Source organism: Gopherus flavomarginatus, chromosome 1 (genome assembly GCF_025201925.1).
Source record: "Gopherus flavomarginatus isolate rGopFla2 chromosome 1, rGopFla2.mat.asm, whole genome shotgun sequence".
Taxonomy (NCBI): domain Eukaryota; kingdom Metazoa; phylum Chordata; order Testudines; family Testudinidae; genus Gopherus; species Gopherus flavomarginatus.
The window spans coordinates 56,782,273-56,805,015 of NC_066617.1; the positions used below are offsets into that span (position 1 = coordinate 56,782,273).

The 22,743-nt window shown below is 39.4% G+C and overlaps 1 protein-coding gene across 26 annotated transcripts in view; it reads left to right on the forward strand.

Moving 5' to 3' along the window:
• Positions 1–10,371, forward strand: part of NRCAM (neuronal cell adhesion molecule) — a 364,115-nt gene extending 353,744 nt beyond the window's left edge. For 24 of the 26 annotated variants that reach the window (XM_050936052.1, XM_050936050.1, XM_050936060.1 and 21 more), the window contains one exon: positions 7,044–10,371. In XM_050936052.1, the coding sequence (XP_050792009.1) occupies positions 7,044–7,281 (238 nt within the window). In that variant the 3' untranslated portion in view covers positions 7,282–10,371. Of the gene's footprint in view, positions 1–2,289; positions 2,352–7,043 lie in introns of all 26 variants that reach the window. The other 2 variants (XR_007772049.1, XR_007772048.1) reach the window with 2 other exon arrangements.
• The last annotated feature ends 12,372 nt before the right edge of the window (positions 10,372–22,743 follow it).

The following is a 22,743-nucleotide window of genomic DNA, read 5'->3' on the forward strand; positions in this document are numbered from 1 at the left end:
AGAAGAAGTCTTTCTAAGAATAGTTCCTTGACACTTGTCAAATGTTTCATCTGATCTTGGCTTAGAACAAGAGCTTAAACTTCCAATTTTTTTCCTGCTTCTGCCACAGTTGAAAAAAGCTCAAGTATTGCTGAGATGCTAAGAAAATATATCTAGACAAAACCATTTGTTTTCTTTAGTGAGATTAAGGAAAGGTAGTAAAATCTCTAAAATCTGCATAGGCTTCTGGATTGATTTATACACGTCTATTGTACAGAGAAGGAGTTTCCTTATCCCTTTCATCTTCAGACGCACTTGTCTTGGGATCATGAGCAGAATGGAAGGGGGAGTGTCTCCAGGTCAGGTTTACAGTGAGACCATACCTATCTAAGATATATCTCTACCCCAGTATAACGCTGTCCTCGGGAGCCAAAACATCTTACTGTGTTATAGGTGAAACTGAGTTATATCGAACTTGCTTTGATCCACCGGAGTGCGCAGCCCCGCTCCCTGGAGCACTGCTTTACCATGTTATATCCGAATTTCTGTTATATCGGGTCATGTTATATCGGGGTAGAGGTGTATTTATGGCCTCTTATACCCAAGCATTTCAGGCTGTGGATCTGAGAGCACAGAAAAAGGAATTTATTCCCGTCAAACTTCATTTTCTTCATCCTCATATCCATCAGCCCGGAATGTCTCCCCCTTCTAGTCTGTTTAGCATCACACTGCATGTAAGAGTTACGCTAGAAGTGAAAGAAGTTGCGTGTTACCAACTGGATGTTGCTGACCATATTTTGAGTTATTTTGCATGTCTATGACTATGGAAGAATCTACTGGGAATTGATTGGCGGCTGAGCTGTACAGAGAGCACAAAAACCTCTTCTGCATTCTGACTGGTTGCTGCATGTACCTGTCTCTAGGGAAGAATGACTAATATGTAGACACAGAAAAGATTTGCAGGTAATACAAAAAATGTGATGAACTTGTGAAACTGTTCTGTGTACTTCACCTTTCTACTGTGTTTTCTTCAAATATTCTTAAATTCACTACAGTGAAGCTCTTCGTCGCCACCTCCCCACTTTTTCACTCATCTCAGCCATCAGCTGCAAGTTTGCTATTTGTTTCATGAAACCAGGAAGAAAAATAAAGTAGTTTTGTTATATGATTGTTTCCATTTTATTCAAGATGTTTAATTTGTGTTTCCAAAATATGCCTTTTAATTTTAAAGAGCAAAGGTTCCTAATATAAGATAATAGGGAAAAATGTATAGCCATCCATTAGTATCAGTCTTTATTAAACAGCTGGGAACTTAAGGTTAGGTTCTAGCACAACAAATAGCACGCATGTCATTGGGCTTACTATGATAGCAACCTCATCTCAGTGCAAAATCCATACATGTTCACACCTATTATTTTGTTCCTGGTAGTTATTGTCTCAATGTTAATTATGTGTAGTGTGTGTGCAAAACATTTCAAAATACTGGTTTTAAATTTTTCACTACAAATTTTTTCAGTAAATTTGTAATTTATTTTCATGTTAAAAATTACAGTAGGTAAGTATAAGTCACTGAATAAAATCATTAAGAAAGAGAGGATTTTATGATCTGTCATGATTGTATTTTGGAATAGTTTTATGAAGCTCCATAAACAAGAAGAGCAAGCCTCACAGAATTTCTGGCTTTAGCAATCTGTTTTTGCAGAGAGTTATTAAACATTCTAAAGCTGATATTCTACAGCTCTTTGGGCTTCAGAATTCATAATGAGACAATTCAGCTGTTTTGTGCAATATGCTTCTTGGCAACACATTGAAAACTCATTCATTTTCCCAGAGCACCAGGGTCCCTTCTCTGTTTTGCACCCCCAGGGTTATAAAAGCACTGTATGAAACATGAGTGTTCTCATGTTCTCTCCGTCTACCCCTCCATCTCTCCTTTTCCCTTCTTTCCTTCCTTTTTTCACTCCCTCACCCTCACTTTCTCTCCCTTCCTCCAAAATTTCAATAGTTAGTCATCTAAGCACAAGTCTTGACCATAATCCAGGTTGATAAAAATCACATTATTCTTACCTTCCCTCCTCCCAAATGAGGAGTGGAAGGCTCCCTGGGTACCCCAACTGCTTTCTCCACTGCCAGTACTTTGGCAGAACTTCTTACTTTACTTCTGTGGTGCAAAAAGGGAGGGAATCCCCATGCCCAGATTTGATTTTTGCATATGCTGTAACTGTGCGTTCACGCCAGCGTCCACCTCCATGCAGGTACACTCCTGTGTAAATCTGCAGTTTTGTTTGTTTGTTTGTTTTAATTATACAGACAATAGAATCTGCATCCTTACTAGCATATAGAAAAATCACAGACCCAATGCAACCAACTGTGTAAGTATTTTTTAATTATTTAGATTATAAATACATTTTGTAACCCCTCCCCAATAAAATAAAATAAATATAAGTTACATAAAGGAACTTATAAGTAAAAAGATCCTGTTTTGTTTTGTAGGAAGTACAATAATTGTATGAAGTCAGTGCTGTTACAAATGTTTCTGATACAATTATAAAGTATTTATTTACTTGTATGCCATAAAGTAATGAACTGAGCTACCTGTGCTCACGTGTTATTCTGCACAGAGAACTTCTTCAGTTAAGTCCAAATACTTTGTTATCATGGCATTTTAAGTACAAGGTGCTACAGTGGAATAGGAAGCAATACATAGTTTCTCCATGAGCTTTCTTTGCTGCTTATTGTACCAGGCTGTGTAAAATTCAGTGCCATAAATACCATCATTATTGCTCGTTGTCATCTCACAGTGAGTAAATTTAAACAAACAAACAAAAAAAAAGATTCAAAGACTTTGGCAAAGTAATAAGCTAACTGAAGCACAGCTCACAAAATATTTGGATCTGTAGGTCAGCAAGATTCTTACTAGGTGACAAGTTTGTTGTTTGAGCATAAGAATTAAATTGATCATATGCTGTATAGTACAGAAATTTTAAATGATTTACATTCTGAACTCTTGAGAAGGAAATTATCTTTTTGTCATTTTTAAATTGGACAGAATTTCTGGAACAACTAAAGACTCTTTTGTGCAGTGCTTACCAGCATTAACAAAACAAAATAGTTACGTATGCAATAATGATTTTGTTACATTTTTAAAGGTTTGTTGTGTTATATGGATTGTTTTATCCTGAAAATGTTGCAGTTGATATGATCATGTAAATATTGACCAAGATTTTCACAAATGGGTGCTGAAAGTTAGGATACATGCTGAAAATTAGTCCCCTTTAATATGTCTCAAGCTAAATGCCCAAAATTTGAGAGACCCCCAAATCAGCAATCATTTTGGAAAATTTAGGAGCCTGTGTACAAGAGGTGACCTGATTCCTAAAGGAGCTGAATGCCTAGATTCAGTGGGAACTGGCTGATCAGCACTTTGAAAATCAAACCACTTATTTAGATGTCTAAATATACATTTGCGAGCCTACCTTCAGGCATCTCTATTTGTAAATCTTGACAGCAATTCTTACTCTCCCAAATCTTTATTCAGGTGAATTCCCAGTAAAATCAGCATACTGTACCTCACTGTTCTCACTGTATTAAATGCACATGTATATACACACAAAATATATTTTGTTGTGGTGACTCATTAGCTATTTAAAGACATTACAAGAAGCAAGTTTGCATGCTTCACTGAGAACCTCACAAAAGCATGTAATATTTTCTGACTGAGTAGCTTGATTTTACATTAGTATAAAATGACTGCTGCCTCTTCTGCTGGTACTATACTATGTATTTTAATTTATATCTTTGTATTTTATAACTGTAACCCTGTTTTTTGCATTGCAGCATGTATGTCAAAATTTAAATTATATTGTGTGTTTTATTTCATTTCAGCGAAGATTATCTGAACATTTGGAAACAGATACATTCATGAAGCATGAGGCATAACCTCTGATACTCCCTTTGTTTCTGAACAGGATTTTCATTCTAGATATACAACAAAATTATGCAGGATCTCATTTTGCATTTCTAAAATGTCAATCTAGAAATGAATTGGGCTGCCTAATATTTATGAAGCAGTCACTATACGTGACTAACAACTTATCAGGTCTTAGGCCTGGTCTTCCCTGGAGGGTAGGGGGAAGGAATCGATCTAAGTTATGCAACTTCAGCTGCGTGAATAACGTAGCTGAAGTCGACGCACTTAGATCTATTTACCGCAGTGTCTTCACTGCGGTAAATCAATGGCTGATGCTCTCCCATCAACTCCGCTTGCGCCTCTCACCCTGGTGGAGTACCGGAGTTGACAGGAGAGTGCTCGGTGGTCAATTTATCGCGTCTAGTCTAGACGTGATAAATCGACCCCCACTGGATTGATCGCAGCCCATCGATCCAGCGGGTAATGTAGAAAGTGTGGCGCAAGAAATCTTTCTTTTTTTTTTTTTTCTGTTTTCACACCACATGCTATGTAGCAAGTGGTGGTTACGGATTTAATGCTTTAGAATTAAACAAGAATTAAACTGGAAGATCACACATGCAGTATTCATTACTAACTGCAGTTATATACAGACCATTACAAACTCCACAACAGTATTTCAGAAAAAAAGCATGTTCTTTAAAATTGAAGTGGTGAATGTATCTGTCTCCTAGACAGCAGTTCTAATGACCAAATTCACAAATGTGAGCTATATGTCATGAAAGAATGGAACAAGGAGGGTGAAGAGATAGTCTTCCATGTGGATACTAAACAGATTTAAAATATATATATGTTTGTTTCATCAGATATAGTAATATTACCACTAGAGATGAAGCTGACTAGAAGCTCTAGCCACATAAGGCTCAGTTAGGCTGTAGCCTGTCTGACTGTGGATCTGTTGCTTGCATTCAGATATTTGACTGAAATGGAAAAGATTAATACAGTATTATACAGCATGATATAGTGCTACTCAGAAGTGATGTGTTGCATCTTAAGTTGATTCAGAACATACATTTGTAGTGTTTGTTGAAAATGGCTAAATCACATTATTGTTAGCTAGCTAAAAGGATATTCAAGCATAAGATGTGTAAATATACTGTTCCCTCCTCATCCTGACAAATATAATGCCCTGCCAAAATGAGAGCTCCAACAAGAAACAACTCAGCATCCTGGCTGTGTATGTAATTACAGGCGCTTGCATGCATGATGTACCATGAGCCCACCACACCCACTGCCAACTCTTGTTTTTGTGAGCAGTCCTGCTGTTCAAATTGTAGAGTAGAATTCTTGTCATTGTTAATACCTTGTATGCTCATGACACCAAAGCAGGCAGAGAAAATGGATGATATTATTTGGATCCTTATGCCGTGTATGTCTAGGTAGCCACAAATGAAACTCCTTTGTCACTTGACTTTTTTATTCTAACATTAAATCCTTAAATGCACATATATGATACAATAGCACACCTCCTCTCTGTCTATGTGTAGATATAAAAACAAATACAGTGATGTATTTATTTGTAAATATAGGTCTGCGTATAGATGACAAATTTTCTTAAGATGCAGCCATTTGGGATGTTCTGTAGCCTAGATAGAGGGGTGATAATGTAAAAAGTATCTTGTGTGATAGAAAGTTGGCTTAGTGGTTTGTAATGACGGTAAAGTGCATTTCAGCAGAATATTAATCAACAGAATCAATATCTGTGTGCTCTTGTGCATGCTGTACAATGGTACATCCTTGGTTATTATATGATGATATCCCTTAAAATAAGAATGGAAAACAGATATTGTGAGCAATTAAATAATTTACTAACAGGAATTGTGCAGCTAATTCAAAACACTCATTGCTGAATATATGTCCAAAGTTAACAAGCTATTCTGGGTTACTATGGCACAATGTAAGTTTTGCTTTTCCTAATAACTATTTATTTTTCACCCCCGTAATTTGTGAATCTGTGAATAAATAAAACACATTTGTCGACCCCTTTTATGCCCTATATGTATATGGGCTTGAGTGTTTTATTATGTGTTCAGGTTACATTTTTGCATTTAAATGTGCAGCTTAACCCAACGGCTACTAAGTAGGAAGTCACAGCTTGAACTACTGCTGATGTCTTCAGCTTCAAGGTCATCCACAGTCTGTTTAACAGGGAAAAAAAAAAAAGCCAGATCTAAACACAGCCCAGCAAAGTCTGCTGCACTAAATTTGGACCCTATCATGTGTAGATTTTATTTGAGTCAGGAGTATAATAGAGAGCTAACCGTCTAAGCAGACTTTTTCTATGTGCATACACCCACAGGGTGGTGGTAGAAAAGATAAAAGAAATAGAGTAAAGCATTTCTTCCATAACTAAAAGATTTCTAAGATCTTTAACATGCTTTGAACTACCCTGTGTTATCAGCATTCAACTAAATAGTTTCTGTGTCTGAACATATTGAATGTTTTAGCAATTATAAGCTCAAATTCCTATTAAATGAATACTGATCATTATCAGGATATGGACTCTGCTTTTCTTCTTAGGCTATTTTCATTTGTTTCTTCTGCACCCTTTTAATGGAATATATAGGTCTCTTGAAAGGTAAGGTTGAAAATTGCAAGTCTAGCCTGCATAATGTAACAAATTATTGAAATGCAGCACTTTTTTTCTTTTTTACTAGCAAAAAATCAATATATTTCATTTAACCGAATTCATTCTTCATTCATATTCAAGAAATCAGTGAATTACGAAGTTTAACAGACTAACTTCATGGCACAGCATAAGCTTTTTCTTTAAAGAACAAAGAACTTGCTCTTATAATGTTAACAACCCCCTTTTTAATGCGTGCAGTTCTTTTGCTTCCAAATCAAGAGCAGAATATCTTCTCATTGTAAAACCATGCACGATGGAAAAAATGCACTCCCTCTACTGAAGACATTGTATGTTTAAACCATTTCTACATGATGTATTTATCATATCAGTTTGTTTCTACAAGGCACTGCAGGATTGTAGGACTGGGCACATGCTTTTTAAAAGTCTGCATGTATGGTTTGTTTTGGTTTTGCTTTTGTAAATTATGATATGTCTATTAATTATTTGAAATTCCTGTATTTTTTCCAGTGACGCAGAAGATCATAAACCCCTAAAGAAAGGAAGCCGAACACCTTCAGACAGGACTGTGAAAAAGGAGGACAGTGATGATAGTTTAGTTGACTATGGCGAAGGTGTAAATGGTCAGTTCAATGAGGATGGCTCCTTTATTGGACAATACAGTGGTAAAAAAGAGAAAGAACCTGCAGAAGGAAATGAAAGTTCTGAGGCTCCTTCTCCTGTCAATGCCATGAATTCCTTTGTTTAATCAAGAAATTCAATTCCCTTCCTATAATATTTTCCATTGTGTTTAAAGCACTTGTGCATCCTCCTTCTCATGCTAAGGACATACAGGTGACAAAGCTCCTAGCAACAAGATGTTTATCCTATGAGAACATATAGGTCAATACAGTTACACACTATAAAAACACAGTAAGTGATACGTTAGTATAAATCAAAGTGCAAAACTCAAAAATTTTGCTCTGAAGTTGAGTATTTTTGCTTTTTTAAAAAAAGAAACTGACAAAAATAATATAACATCATCTGATAATGTTATTTCATGTCGAAAATACAGTATAATGCATGAAAAATGCTACACATTTCACAGATAAACCTGTGTATGCTATTAAAATCTGGTTTGATATTTGTTATGCAGTCCTCAGCTGAATCCCTGGATATGAATTCCGTTTTCATTGTCAGAGTGTTATAGTAGTGTTATATAGAACTTCAATGTCTTTGTGGACATTGTTGTGAAATTGGTGACTTAATGTCTAGCTATCATATGTCTTTTTGCAAGACAGTTAGGAACAGTATGTATGGTATATAATTGCTAAATGATTTAATTATGACACTTGCATTTGCTGATGCTTACTGAGACCTTGTTATCTGCTCTTTGTTCCTATTACTTTATAGCCTTCCTAATCTATCAAGTATTACAGCACTACAGTGTTCCATTTTACATCCTGTATATGTTGGGTTGATTTTAAGACATAAAACAATATCCGTGGCAATGCATTTTGGAATTTGTACAGTCACTGAAGTGAAATTTTAAAACAAGACAAAATATTCCAGAAGACACAGGGCAAAATACATTCAGTGCCTTTATAGAATATGCATTCCATAATGCACTGCACTGCTAAGTTGGTGCAATAAACTGTGATTAGTGAACTACTATCATTGCCAAACAAAGTAACTGGTAAAAAGCAGAGATGTTATGAAACTGTTGAGCTGCAAAATGCAATGTATAACATTTTTTAAATTACACAAAGCACAATATGATTTTTTTCCTTGAAGATAAAATAACAGCTTTTAGACAATTAGAGCACAACGTCATTTCATGGCCTTCCACAATTTATACACAAATGGCTGAATTCAGATATTTTACTAATGCTACAAAAACCTAAAACTCTCTTGCAAAATATGTTAAAAAAATACCATGCCAGCAACAGCACATTTTCCTCTGAGTCATTGCTTGACCCATGTGGCAGCTTTTGAAATTATCTACAGCATGAAAGCAGTGTGTAGATTACTGCTCAGAACCACAGAATTCAAGGAATCTGACAAATGCTAACAAGGTTTAGTGGTAAAGGATTACTGTTATCAGTTACAAAAATATTCTCTCACATACTATATCAATCAAACGATTTACCTCCAAATATGAAATTTTATAACAACCTATGGTTGAAGGAATGCTCAGTTTCATTTGCCAATAAATTGGTTTTTCATAACTTGCATCAAGTTTAATTTTAAGTATGCTTTTTATATGTAGATACTTGTTGAATTTGTAAATACACTTAAAGTGTAGATGCTATATGCTTTAGGTGTTACAAACAAATAAACAAAACAAAAAAGCCTATGTTGTACTGTGTAAGAAGTACTACAGCCAATGGAGTGCTTAGTATTTTAAAGCATCTACTTAAATATATATTTTTTGCTGTGAAAATGAAATAGTGAACTGTTCTACTTATTTACTGCAGATTTCTAGATATTATCTTAAGAGCTTGTGTCTGTGGATTACATTAGACCATAGTACACCTTGCAGCTTTTATGTATGTATTGTAGGTAAAGCACAATTTGAAGTAATCACAAATGGAAGTCAGCCGTACAAGCTTCTGTTGCACCATTAAGCTTTCCATAATCCATTTTCCTTATGGAAACAAAAACAAAAAATGAACTATATAACACTGATTACAAAGCACAAAGAGAGTTTCTTAATAAGATTTCCCAATGGTATTGGTAACAATGAAGTGAAATTTTACTCTTCTTTAATTGTAGATGCTGAATTTATCTGTGCATGTAAGAGTACACATACAGGCTCACTTCTGTAATAGTGCAACAGATTTTGTATTAAAAATAAATGTGGTTTTAAAATTTCATTGTTTGTTCTGTTCACAAAATATTTAAAATCTCTGATTTACCACATATTTAAGAACTTTTAAAGTGAAAAACATCATAAATGAACTACAATCAGGTTATTTTCAGAATGTTGCAGTTCATCATTTCTGTAATATCAGTTGAAAAATGTTAATTATGGGCCTGATCCTTGCCCACTGAAATCAAATTCTATTCAAGTTCCTTCACTGTTTTCTTCCCTTAGATACATTATTTGATCAAAACTGAGGGCATGCTGCAAAAGACAAAATTACATCCCCACATTCACCCAAAAAGAGAGACATTCCATACTCACTTGGGCCACTCCTAAATACAGATTTGGGCTCCAAAATAAATTACCTGATTTTCAAAAGTGCTGAACACCCAGCGGCTCTGACTGTTGAAATCTAGGCAGTCTACAGTAGACAAGATCCATTTCAATGAACACTTAATACCTGGTCTGGACTGGGTGTGAATAGAAATAGATTAGATAGGTGCCTGTCTATGAGTTGTTATGGAGAAAGTAGATAAAGCTGTGGATTTCGTGGGCAACAGGAAATAAAGAGAATATATGATTCTTGGCCAGGCTAATTTGGAAAAATGATTCTGCTTGTGGGCAATAAGTCCCTTTATCAGTCCTCTCAACCAGGTATGTCATTTGATTGCCTGTGGATATTCCAGTTTCCAGGATATGTGCACAGTCACAATTCTGGCACATACAGGTCAGAACTGAAGTATAAGAATTCTGCTCCTTTTTCTGTAAGTGGGCCTGGTCTTTTCTTAAGCCGTATGCATTCAGGATACATATAAGGGGGAATTTAGGTACACGCAAGATAGCCATTTCTGTTTTGATTTGTGTCATTCCTGGATAGAGCTGTGGATCTTTGCATTGCGGTGTTTGAACAAGAGATCTCTTTTCATGATATTGTTTTATTTGGATGCTTGCAGAAATTAGTGTTTAAACATAAAGTTTTAGTATTTTACCTTTTCTTTTGGCTGTGTTTTTATTGAAATGCTGGTAATTAGGGAGATAATTACGGAAAATTATCCCTAAGTAATTCCTTTTGTTGTAGTCTCCTCTCCTGCTGCCCATCCTAGGAAGAAATATTCAGGACAGATTCTTTTTTGGCTCCACCTACCAGAGGAAAAGTGACAAAAGATCTATCAACCAAACTTTCTATATAAGCATCTGGTCTGCCTCAGTCTTTCCAAACAGTGAATTCCAGAGCTAAAGAAAGAAAGCAGTACGAGACATCCTGGACTACAGTAAAAGAGATGAAAGCATATTGCCCCAGAGAGGGGAGTAGATTATGATGCAGGTTAGAAGAAGAGGAGATTTCAAGAATTTCTGGTGAGTAAATTTCCCTATTTGCATATATCTCTCTCTTCTTCTGTCCTGGGAAAAGACAAATGCAGTGAGCAGTATTGAAGGAGGGAGAGACTTACCTAAGTGTGAGAGTAGCAGCCGTGTTACTCTGTATCCACAAAAAGAACAAGAGTACTTGTGGCACCTTAGAGACGTACAAATTTATTTGAGTATTTCTAAGGTGCCACAAGTACTCCTGTTCTTTTTACCTAAATGTGCTGCTCGTAGGACTTTGCACTCGAGTAGTAATACTTTGTGAATCTGTGAGGGGATGAACATGTTGTCAGCTGCATTTTATACCAATGAAATGGAAGCCTTAGCTATGCTGCCAAGGTGGTGAATATATCCCAATGGCTTTTGATAAGCTCTAGAAATGATCTACCATGATTGTAAACCAAAAGAATACAAATTTTGATCCATCTGATCTGGCAACTGCTGCTTTATTGCTGCTTTGCCCTTATGGCAAGAGAAACACACACACAGTTTTTTAACTTACTCAAACCCATTTAAACATAATAAACAGAACATCATAACATGCTTAATATGTAAAGAATAGAGTCTTCTGTTTCATGACGCAGGGAGAAGAGAAACAATGGGTACCTTGTCACAAAATCTAGAGTTTGCCTTTGATATTAATTTTAGGAATAAATGGAATGCTGCATTATCTGGAAAAAAAGCTTAGAGATATGGCAATGAAGAGAAAGCTCAGTTCCCCCTGCTGTCTAGCAAAGGTCATTACAGCTAAGATGATGACCTTGTAGGAGCATTTCCCCAGAGTAAAAGGAAATGTCACATGAGGACATACAGTATTGAAGAAAATTCCCAAGGATGGACTGCTTGTCTGTAAACAGGTCTTTGTAGTAGAAAAAGTTGAGGGAGTCTAAGTGTTTCTACCTGCAAAGAGTCCTCTGATAGCTGACAGTGCCCAAGCATAGAGTCTGTCTTTGCCTTCTGTGAAACTTAGGAAGGATAAAGTTGAGGCCATTTTACAAGGAATAGGGTTTGTATTTCTCTACATGCTTTATTTGAAAAACACCTTCCAAATACAAGAGGAAGACTTGTCAGTAGATGGCTACCTTCTGCTCATCAGGAACTCCATGATCTCATAGGACAATCTCTTTTCCAAAAACTAGTTTCACTCAACTGTTGTCTCTCAGCTGAGGTCTTCAAACTGAGAGAAGAGAACTGTGCCTTCCAATACAAGGTCTTCTTTCGTATTTTGGATGTATACTAAGAGGTGGAAGAAATATCCTAGCTGGTGGCTCCCAATGATACACAAGCATATGTGTGCTTAGGGCTTCCGGCTTGACCATCTGGGAGTAGAATCAGGGAAGTTTAGCCAATCTACTGCTGTTGTTCTGCACCTGATCTGTGAAAAATTCTGGGACTGAAACTCCATTATCTAGAAGTGAGCTAACTACAGATGAGCCAGTCTCTGATAATATTGCTCTTGCTGTGGTAATAGACGTCTTCCACAGAAAAAAATTAAGACACTGCCCAAAATCCCAGCCCAAGGTCCTCCACCAGGAGTATTTTGCTCTTGGTTTTCTGCATCTATTCCTGTAGGTAGCAGCAGTTCTTTTCTTGCATTGAAACAAGTTATATCTGTGAAGAATGAAGGGTTTCCAGGTTTTGAGGACTAAGGAGGTGGCATAATGGTCTAGAAGTTTGATATTCAGATTCTGTTTGAACGGAGCCTATATGGGGAACCCAGTCTGAAAGACTGGCATCTTTGGTCATGAAAGAAAAGATAGGTTTGCTGAAACCTAGAAACACTGGAACCATCAGGAGAAAGAAAGCTAAAGAAGCTGAGAGAGATATAGGTTTCCTTTGGAGACTGGAGGCAATGCCGTAGGACAGAAGGTCTGAACAGGCTCTCTCTCAAAAATATTTGGCTCCCAGGACCACTGTGATCTTTGTAAAGACCCCAGAGATGGAAGAGTCCAAAGGGGAGACCAATTAACTGAAAGGGCATGGCAAAGGAATAACTGATGACCACGGTGAGTTAGGGCATACAAGTAGCATCCAGAAGTCAACTGAAAAAAGAAAATCACCCTGGGAGAAACCATACAGGATAGACCTGAGGGGATGAGATTCCATCTGATATTTGCCCTTCCAGAGATAGCAACTAAATAGCCAATGGTTCATAACTGATGGAATCCACCTATGAGTTTACACACCAATAAAATCTATTCCCTTTAAGGGATCTGAGAACTGCCTATTTTAGTAGAAGTGCTGAAACCTCAGCATAGAAAGCCAGGAATTTTAATGTGTGAGAGTATACAGAGAAAGCGAAAGGGGAGAAGGTCCAAAAGAAACCTGACAGATTAATCTGCCTCACCCAAGTGTCCAGAATGAACAAGGCCCAGACTGCTGTGGAGTTGCTGGGCTGCAACAGGAGATAAATAAGAGAGAGGAAGCTGGGCTGGATGGATGTCAAGAGGGCCTGTTGGAGAAGGCGGCAGCAGAAGAAGAGAGAAGCCAAAAAGTGGCTCTAAGTGGCTCTCGAAGGAAGAAGAGGAACCCAAATATTGGCAGAAATGGTGATATACACATGTTCCATGCTCATGGAAGCGGAGGAGACAATATGAGCCTAAAGTGTAGAAAATGTAGTAATTCATTTGATGTTGGGAGAGTAAAACAAAATGAGAACTCTCCCAGGATATGATCTCTCTACCTTTAAAACAGAAGTATACAAATTTTGGTTTATAACAATGGGCTACCATATTGCTACCATATATTTTTTCATTAGTGCAATAGAAACATAGTGAGAGTTAGAAAAATCTAATATAAAAGCTGTGGAGGTTAAAAAAAACGACAGAATTCTGCCCTTACTAGCAGATGCCTGGGTTCCCCTTGAAATCAATAGGAGGCACACACACATACTCATCCAAGGGTAAGTTTTGATCAAAAATGTTCTACAGTTCAACTATGTACATGAACACAAAAATTATATACTAATATGACACTGAGCTTCAATCTTGTGCAACCAAAACTCAGATTGAAATCAGTGAGAGTGTTGGTTTCACAAGGAGTGCAGGATTGGACCCTCAACTCACTGTAAATTTTACTTCAGCAAAACAGTGACTAGCATTTGTCTATATCTTGGGTATAGATTTCTTCCTGGGGTGGTGCCTATTAAAAGTATTAAGTACAGAATTGCATGTTTGTATCTGAGAGAGAAAGAGAAATTTAAAAAGAATAAAACTATCAGGTTACCCATAGTCTTTTTCAAGATTGGTCTATAGACAATAACACTAGCTGTCTTTTTTCTAACTTGGCTCTTATTCTTGCCATGATGTTCAATTACAGGAACACCTTGCTTTATTTCTCAAATAGCAATTATGACCATTGTGAACTGCACCTTGTGTAGGATCCACAGGGTGCTTAGATCAAAAAACAAACAAACACAAACAAACAAACAAAAACCACCTCTAGCAAACCCAAAGGAGTCCTTGACTGGGTTACCTACCAACAGCAGGAATGTCACTGTTTTTAGAACTGACGTGGATCACTTGAAAGTACTTCACAAACCACTAGTGATCTGCAGACCAATCCGAGAACAACTGGGTTAAATTTCCTTGTGCGAATGAGAGCTGTTCCAACAGATAAATGGCAGAGCATTTTTCTTGGTAAGCGGGTGACATGGTGTGAAGACTTGGGGAATCTGTCTGTGCAATTTATGAATTCTGGTTGATATTGTGAAATTGTTCTTTTGAAAACTGCTGTATCACAGAATGCCTCTGTGTCTATTCACCATTGCTGACAAGGCTGTAAGCATGTCTCTCCCAGACTAGATGCAATGGAGAGGAGTTAACCTTAATGACTGTACTTTGACTGGTCAAGAGATATGCTAAGGGATTTGGCAGGAGCTAAGGGAAACAACTTTCTTCATCTTGTCTGGATGGTGCTGAGGTTCATAAAGTAGAAAACTCACTAGCAGTAGGACAAAGGGGTCTCTCACTGCTGCACAGGAAGCTTTGGGCAGGAGAGAGGGGAAAATACTGGCAGTCTTTCATAGCAGTGAAGGCTCAGTTTAGCTGCAGAACCAACTAAGGTTAAAGAAAGCAAGCTGAGGGAGAAAGAGAGGTTCCATAATTGAGATGACAAGCCATGCCAAAAGAAGAACACTGGATGGCTACAGAGGACCCCAGCCCAAAGAATGCCCAGGAGCAGTGAGAAAACTGACACGGGGAAAAACATGTAAGGTTTATTATTTTTGTATATGTCTATGTATTTCTTGTGCGATTAAGTAAAGAGCAATGTTGTTAGAATCCTATGGAAAGTCTGTCTACAGCAGGGTTAGGCAAACTTTTTGGCCTGAGGGCCACATTGGGGTTCCAAAACTGTGTGGAGGGCCAGGTAGGGAAGGCTGTCTCTCCCCCACAGCCTAGCTCCAGCCCCCATCTGCCCCCTCCCACTTCTCACCCCCTGACTGCCCCCCTCAGAACCTCTGACCCATCCAACTTCCCCTGCTCCTTGTCCCCTGACCACCCCCTCCCGGGACCCCCTCACCCCTAACCGCCCCTCCAACCCCACCCTCATCCAACCCCCCTGCTCCCTGTCTCCTGACTGCCCTGACCCCTATCCACATCCCCACTCCCTGACAGGCCCCCCAGGACTCCCACGCCTATCCAACCCCAGATGTTCCCCATCCCCTGACCACCACCACCCCAGAACCTCCACCCTATCCTCGGCACCTTATCCCCTGCTCCGTGCCCCCAGAGCACCAAGACTGGCAGCCGTGCCGCCCGGCCAGAGACAGCCACACCGCCACGCAGTCTAGAGCACCGGGGCAGGCCAGTGGCTCTTGCAGCCTTGCTGTCTGGCAGGAGCTTGCAGCCCTGCTGCCCCGAGTGCTGGCGGCAAGGCGAGCTGAGGTTGCAGGGGTGGGGTGGCAGCAGGGGAGGGGCCGAGGGCTAGCCTCTCTGGCTGGGAGCTCAGATGTGGCCCACGGGCTGTAGTTTGCCCACCTCTGGTCTACACCTATCATATCCCCTGGAAGAGTTAACCTGTGGACCCACGACACCCACACAGTTGAAGTTCCAGGAGAGGATGTGTTTAAGCTACAGGGAAGACTGAGGGGTCAGCATAGGTGACAGGTTTTGGGTCGTTGGACCGTGAGGTCTCCGCTCTCAGGGGAGGGTGTTAATGAGACTGTCTGCACCACAAGAGTGTGCTAGGGATCCCAAACCATGGACCTAGACTTGGTTCAAGCTCTAGGGGCCTAAAGCACATGAGGACCAGTGAGGTGGGTCCCCTCACGGAGTTTGGGTGTGTAGCCAACTAGGTCTGTGACACATGGTCCTAGTCCTATCAGCTAATGCCCGCTCATTATTTTGTAAGTACTGTATGTTCATGGGTTACCGTTTGTATGTGTGATAGCTAGCAACTGTAAGTTTGTACAGACAAAAATTGTGCCAAGTTCTGGGCTTTTACCTGTGGCCAATTAGCTCATATTTTGTGGTTCACTTGAAGGCCCTAAACTCAAAACATGGTTACAACTGAGTGATAAATTGCTCCAGGCTGAACATACAAAAATAAAAATGACGCAGATAAGCTTTTGGCAATCCTAGGATTCAGGCTTGCACTTGTTAGTACATTAGTATAGGTCAGTACTCTGTCTCGCCAGCCCATCACACTTCTCCTGTCTAGTCATGGTATCTGTGTCACAGAAGCCAGGATTAAGCTATAGAAGCATGAAGACTGGCATAGCCTCTCACACTGGTCACTGGTCCAGGTCACTGCTGATGTCATAGCTGTGAAAATGAAGATTGGCTCTCTTCTCCTCTACCTGCCTCATAAGTATGACATTTATTTTTATAATGCATTGTCAGTCCCTTAAAATGTGATCCAGACAGTTATGATCATTAGCACCTGTGAGTAACAGAGCACTGACAGTTTAAATATTTGTCACAAAGCAACCTCAGGACATACATGCTGAATTTTCTGATATCCTGACATCAGAAGATCCCTTTATATGAAATTAGATTAGGAGGCAATGAAATCATTTGCTCTGAACTAATCAAGTTGTCAGACAATATTATTGTCAGCATGACTCTGCCTGCAGTAAGAGTCTAAGGGCAGTAGGACCCTGTTTGTGTGAGGGCAGAGGCTGTGCCCCTTAAGATTAGCATCATGTTGGCTGTGTGACAAGGGATGGAAGGAGAAGACATCCATAGGACATGAACAATAGGGTAGCAGGGAGACTTGTTACACAGGGAGAGAGAGGCGGCAAAGGGTGGTGGATGCTTGAAGTATGGGAGAATAAAAAGCTTGGAGTGCAGCATCAAGTTTATAAAGAGCAGTGTGAATGTGAGAGTGTACAGGTGCATACAACACCTCCCCCCCCAGCAAATATGTACCAACAATTGGGGTTCACGATAGGAACAAACAAGGCTTAATGACTAAAAATGAAGTAAATTTACCAAATTATTGCTAATTCCTAGAGGTTACGAGATCAGTATTAGATGCTGTTGAGAACAGAAAATTCAGGATCTGCCACAGGATTCTAGTGATAGTCTTTACAGAGATTTGCATCATGATATACAGTGTACACCAGTAGTTCTCAACCAGGGGTATGCAGAAGTTTTACAGGGGGTACATCAACTCATCTAGATACTTAGATAGTTTTACAACAGGCTACACCGAAAGCACTAACAAAGTCAGTACAAACTAAAATTTGGTAAAATATGGTTAAAATGCCATTTTTCAGTAAAAGTGTGCTGTGACACTTTTGAATTTGTATGTCTTATTTTGTAAACAAGTTGTTTTTAAGTGCAATATGAAACTGGAGTACACAAATCAGATTCCTGAATGGGGTACAGTAATCTGGAAAGGTTGAGAGCCACTGGTCTACACAAACCCATTTTCTGCAGAAGAGTATAACACAGAGTCAAGCGTTTTCCCACTAATGACAGCAACCTGCAGCAAGGAGCTCACAATGACAGCTAGTTTCTATACTGTAAGCAGCAAGATTCCAGTACACCATTCTTGGTTTTCTGAAACATATGCAAAATTAGAACTGTCATAAACAGACAGTAAAGCGTTAAGAAGTTCACCTAGCCTAGCTGACACCTGACCAGAGGAACCAATGGGGGACAAAATGTTTCACACAGGAAGGAGGGAAGAGTCCTTTGTTCAGTCAGTTCAATAAGTTGTGTGCTGGAGAGAAAAGATCCAGGAATCAAACTCCTATCAGGGTAGTGAGTATTAGAGAAGGAATGAATTAGCTTATGTGTATTTCCTTTTGTGACTTTGTCTTTTTGCATTAGAGGGATAATCACATTGGGTTTTCTTTTGTGTAACTAAGAATTTTGCCCAGGGGAACATCCTCTGTGTTTTGAATCTGTTGTCTGTGAGAGTAGCTTGTATGCTAATCTCGCAGAGGTATTTCTTTTACCCCTTTTCTTTCATTAAAAGCCTTCTTTTTAAGAACCTCATTGATTTTTTCCTTGTTTTAAGATCCAAGGGGTTTGGATCAGTGTTCACAAGGAAATTGGTGGAGAAGTCTCTCAAGGTTACCCAGGGAAGGGTTACAGTACTTGGGAGGGAGAGATTTTGAGGGGGAAGACAGAGTTTCCCAAATAACTCATAAACAGCTGTTTTAAGCAATTTGGGTGGTGGCAGCAACCAAATCTAAGCTGGCAATTAAACTTAGAGGTTCTCACACAGGTCCCCGTATCTGTACCCTAATGTTCAGAGTGGGGATGAAACCTATGACAACAACCCATAACCATGTTATCACAGATATTAAAAGCAAAGTCATGTTTGCTCTGTAGATAATTGTGGTCATGTTCTTAGTGATCAGATGATCACTAAATATAGATATTAACCAAAAGGAAAAGGGATGCTGGAAAGCAATATTTCACATTTTTGAGATGCTTGTTTTTGAAGTACAAGTTCTTAGGCTATACTGAGAAGCTAGGGGAGGGGCTTTTGTCCACCATCTCATTTAACTGCTAAATAAAATTTTCAGTTTGGTGGCTGGGGATTGTTCCTTCCAAAAGATAAGAGGAAACAAGATTACCTTGTCTCTAACCTAAACTGCTGCTTGCAGGGTTCCTGTCATTCCATGCTGCTCTTTAGCTGCCTCTCAAGCTGTCCTTTTTCCTAAATCATGGAATTTAAATATCAGTCTTAATTAGATCGTGTGTTAAAAATACTTGGAAGTGTTTTCAAGAGACAGTAAAACCAAATGAGAATTGAGAATTAACATAATCTAAAACTAGCTTTAGCATAGGATTATAATAGCTAGAGATGAAAAATACGTATTGGAGCATCACTGCATCCATAGTACTGAGCAGCACCTCCCAGCCTACCTGCTTTAGTTACAGCCCTCACAGGTGTGAGAATGCTTGGACATGTGCTGTGGAAGGCTGTAGCACTCTTTCAAGAACAAGCTTAGGCTCAGGACTCATGGAGGACAGGAACAAGGGCAGCATAAAATGGTGTAGTAGCAGAACTTACTTCTTAACATGCAAGTGATGCAAAATGCCATCCACCTGTCTCAACAGGTAGGGGGAACTTGAGGGAGCCAGCAGCGCAGGGTGACAATTCCAGCAGCGAAGCTGGCCTGCAAGGTGACCTGATTGGTCAGGAAGGGTAGCTGGCTGTTAAACCCATCAGCAACAATCTAGCTGCCCAACGGCTTCACACCCATAGCTATGATCCTCCCTGTGTCAGCTGCTCCTGTCTTGCTCTAGTCCTATTCATGCCTAGTTCCGTCACCTTGCTCCTGGTTCCAGCATCCTCACCCTGACTCTGGCTCTGACTCTTGGCATGTCTGCTGGTTCCTGATCCTAGCTCTAACCCTTGGCTTGGCTTAGCTCCCGGTTCTGGCTCTAACTCCTGGCGTGGCTGTTGGTTCCTGACTCCAGCCCTGACCCTCAGTTCAGATCTTTTCCCCTGGCTCTTGCTCTAGGCCTGACTACTCATGGCCTGGTCTCTAACATCTGGGGAGTTTTTCGCCTTTGTTGCAGCACCTTGTCAAAGTGACTTAGGACTCACAGTTCATCAGACCACTCTGTTTTATTAGCACAGCGCTCTGCTAATAACACCCAGATAATGTGAGCACCATGCAAGACACAAACTATCTTATTTATACAGATAAAAGGGTGAGCACTTAACAAGATAACAAAGGAAGCAGAATCTGATAAGTTTACCTGGGCTAGGCATGCATATCTTATTTCCTTACTAACTATTACTGATCTTCTGTTAATGTTTTGCCATTAGCACCCTTGTTTATGCCTAATGTTTCTTTTCCTGGCACCTGTATTTCAACATTTCTTGTTTCTGCTTAGAGGTACATATAACATTTCTTTAATCCATTCTTATTTTTACAATATAGTTCATTCTACTTTCACAATCCCTCCTTTTGGTCGAGCTCATGCCATGACCAACATTTTACTGGGTTTCACATATTAACTGTTCTTAATCTCTTTGTTCATCAGCAATATTTAAAATCATCATATTAGCACTCTGTTGTGGGGCAGTCACCTGGGTGGCATGCCTTACACGATTTTGGATACAACTGGAGACTAACTGAAAACATACAAAAATTATTAGGATTCCAAACAGGATAGTTAGGGCTCCCTGAAACAACCAATTTCCTATGCCAGAGAAATTGAACAGGTTACTTAGCCACTTCCATAAAGAACTCGGCTCTTCATGGGGAAGATATGAAATTTGTTCTAAGTGGCTAGAGCGATCTATTACCTCATTGGTATCATCAGGTATAAACACACAACATTGTTTTCCAGTGAGAGCAGGGATCCCTCCTTTGGCTGCCAGCACCATGTCCAATGCCTGATGGTTTTGGAGGTCCACCTGTCGGATTGCCCCTGTTTCTTTGGCCAGGGCTCTTAAACTTTCTCCAGTTTTATTTGCCATTATTTTAACCACTGCTTGTAACCTCAGGAGTCTTTTTGCCTGGTGTATTACTCCCCCAAGTGGGATAAAGGAACTGCCAATAGACTCTTCCCAGGTGTCATTACTGTTCCATATTGTGTTAAACTGACAAGGTCCTCCAGTGAGGTCTGGGGAATTGAGTGGGATAGCCAGGACAGGAACACCAGTTTGAGAGTGGGCTGGGATGTGGCTGCAGACCCAGCATTTAAAAATAATAAGGGTCTGAGCTATCCACACTTGCTGCTGGATAAAAGAATTGTCATTGTGGACTCCCTAGACCTTAAGACACCAGCAGCCAAGGAACAGGCGCCACCAGAGGCGCATGTTGGAGGCAGGGCCCTTCTGGTTCTGACAACCTCAATTGAGGAAACCGTAGTCACAGTTTTACATCTACCAGGCGGCAGGCGCTAGGCTCGCTACTGCTTCTTCTTGGACCTTGCTTTAGGTTGTCATCTGCTTCTGGCAACCCTTAGGAGAACGTAGATTGTAAGGTATTGCAGGCTGTTCCTCTACATCTTCTTCTGGAGTCAAAATTGACTCTGCGTGGTCCTGAGGTGATGGTTGGTTCACCGGAGGTAGTGCATTCTTACACAGCGAAGCATGTATCCACTGTGCAATGCCAGACAGTTTAACAGCCGTCTGGCTAGTAAGCAGTGCCTGATGATTCTTTGATGTTCTTTAAGTCTCTTTACTACTTCTTCCTTGACCCTGGTTATAACAATGGCCTTCACACCTTATCTTTTCCTGATGCATACATTCCTCATTCACACAAACAGATTGAGAATACAAAAAATAGTATTTTATATCAAACACAAAGGCATTGCAAATTAAACCTTGCCAAGTTTTACAATTAATAACCAAGACAATTTACATTGAGACCTAGGCCTTCAATGTTTCTCTAATTTACTTAACACAGACACAATAGAGAATCCTGTCTCTTACTACCTAAATCTTAAAACAAAGAGTTAGAGAGGGCCCAATTTGTAATGCATATGGGAAAACAGAATCTTATAGTCCCAGAGGGTCATTTCTTTCTGCTATTTAAAAAGGGTGGCTAGCAGGATGAAATCAAATTATACTTTAATTCTTATGGGACGTTATAAAATCCTGCTCCTACATATCCCCCTTTTGACACTAAGATTATTAATCGCCAGTGTCACTTCTTATTTAGTTCACGTAATAGAAAATACTGGGAGGTGATTTGGGCCTGTGGCTTTAGCTTTGCATGCATTTGTTTTATCCACCAGCACATTTTAAACATTTCAATTAAACACATACAATTTAAAACCAAAAACAATTAGGGGAAGTAACGTTAGTATGCCAGTAGTTGTGAGAGACCATCCAGAAAATATGTTATACCAATGGTAAGATGTTATGTTTTTCTGCAGTGGCAATTCTTAACATGTCCCCATTTGCGTGTATAATGTGAATGGTCCCGTTTTCCACAATGTGTTGTTTTTTTTTCCCCTAGGAACTATGTTACCTTTTTACCTTTTAACAGATGATTGGTAACTGTTTGCCATTCAATGTCAAGATTGATAGAGAACTCAGCTAAATCAGTGCTAACAGTAAGCTGAGACTTTCTTTTGTTGTTGTTGTTGTTGTGGCAAATAGTAAATGTGATTATTGATAAACACAGTACTTATATTTACATTTGTCTTCTGGTGGGTTGCTAACACTTTTTAAACACTTTTCCCCAAGAATTAACACATACACATAGCTCATTATACAGTACTTCGGTCTCATTATTAATTTTATTTCACATACAGGATTCTAGCGAGATGTCTTTACTACAGGGCTTTGGAGCAACAGGCATGGATAAGCATATCCACTTTTGAGGAGTCCACTTGGTACAACCTCTGGTGTCCAATAGTTTCCCTTTCTCCCCAGCCCACTGGCTTGAGGTCCAGGACAGCTAGAAAGATCCCAGGTGCAATCTGGGGAGTGGGCTAACCTTCCATATCTTTGCTTCCTGTTGGTGTGCGATTTTAACAACAATTTCTTCACTTAACAAATTTTGTCTCACCGTACTGGAGACATACTGCATTTATTTATATTGATCACAATCAACTTCCACCAGAGTTT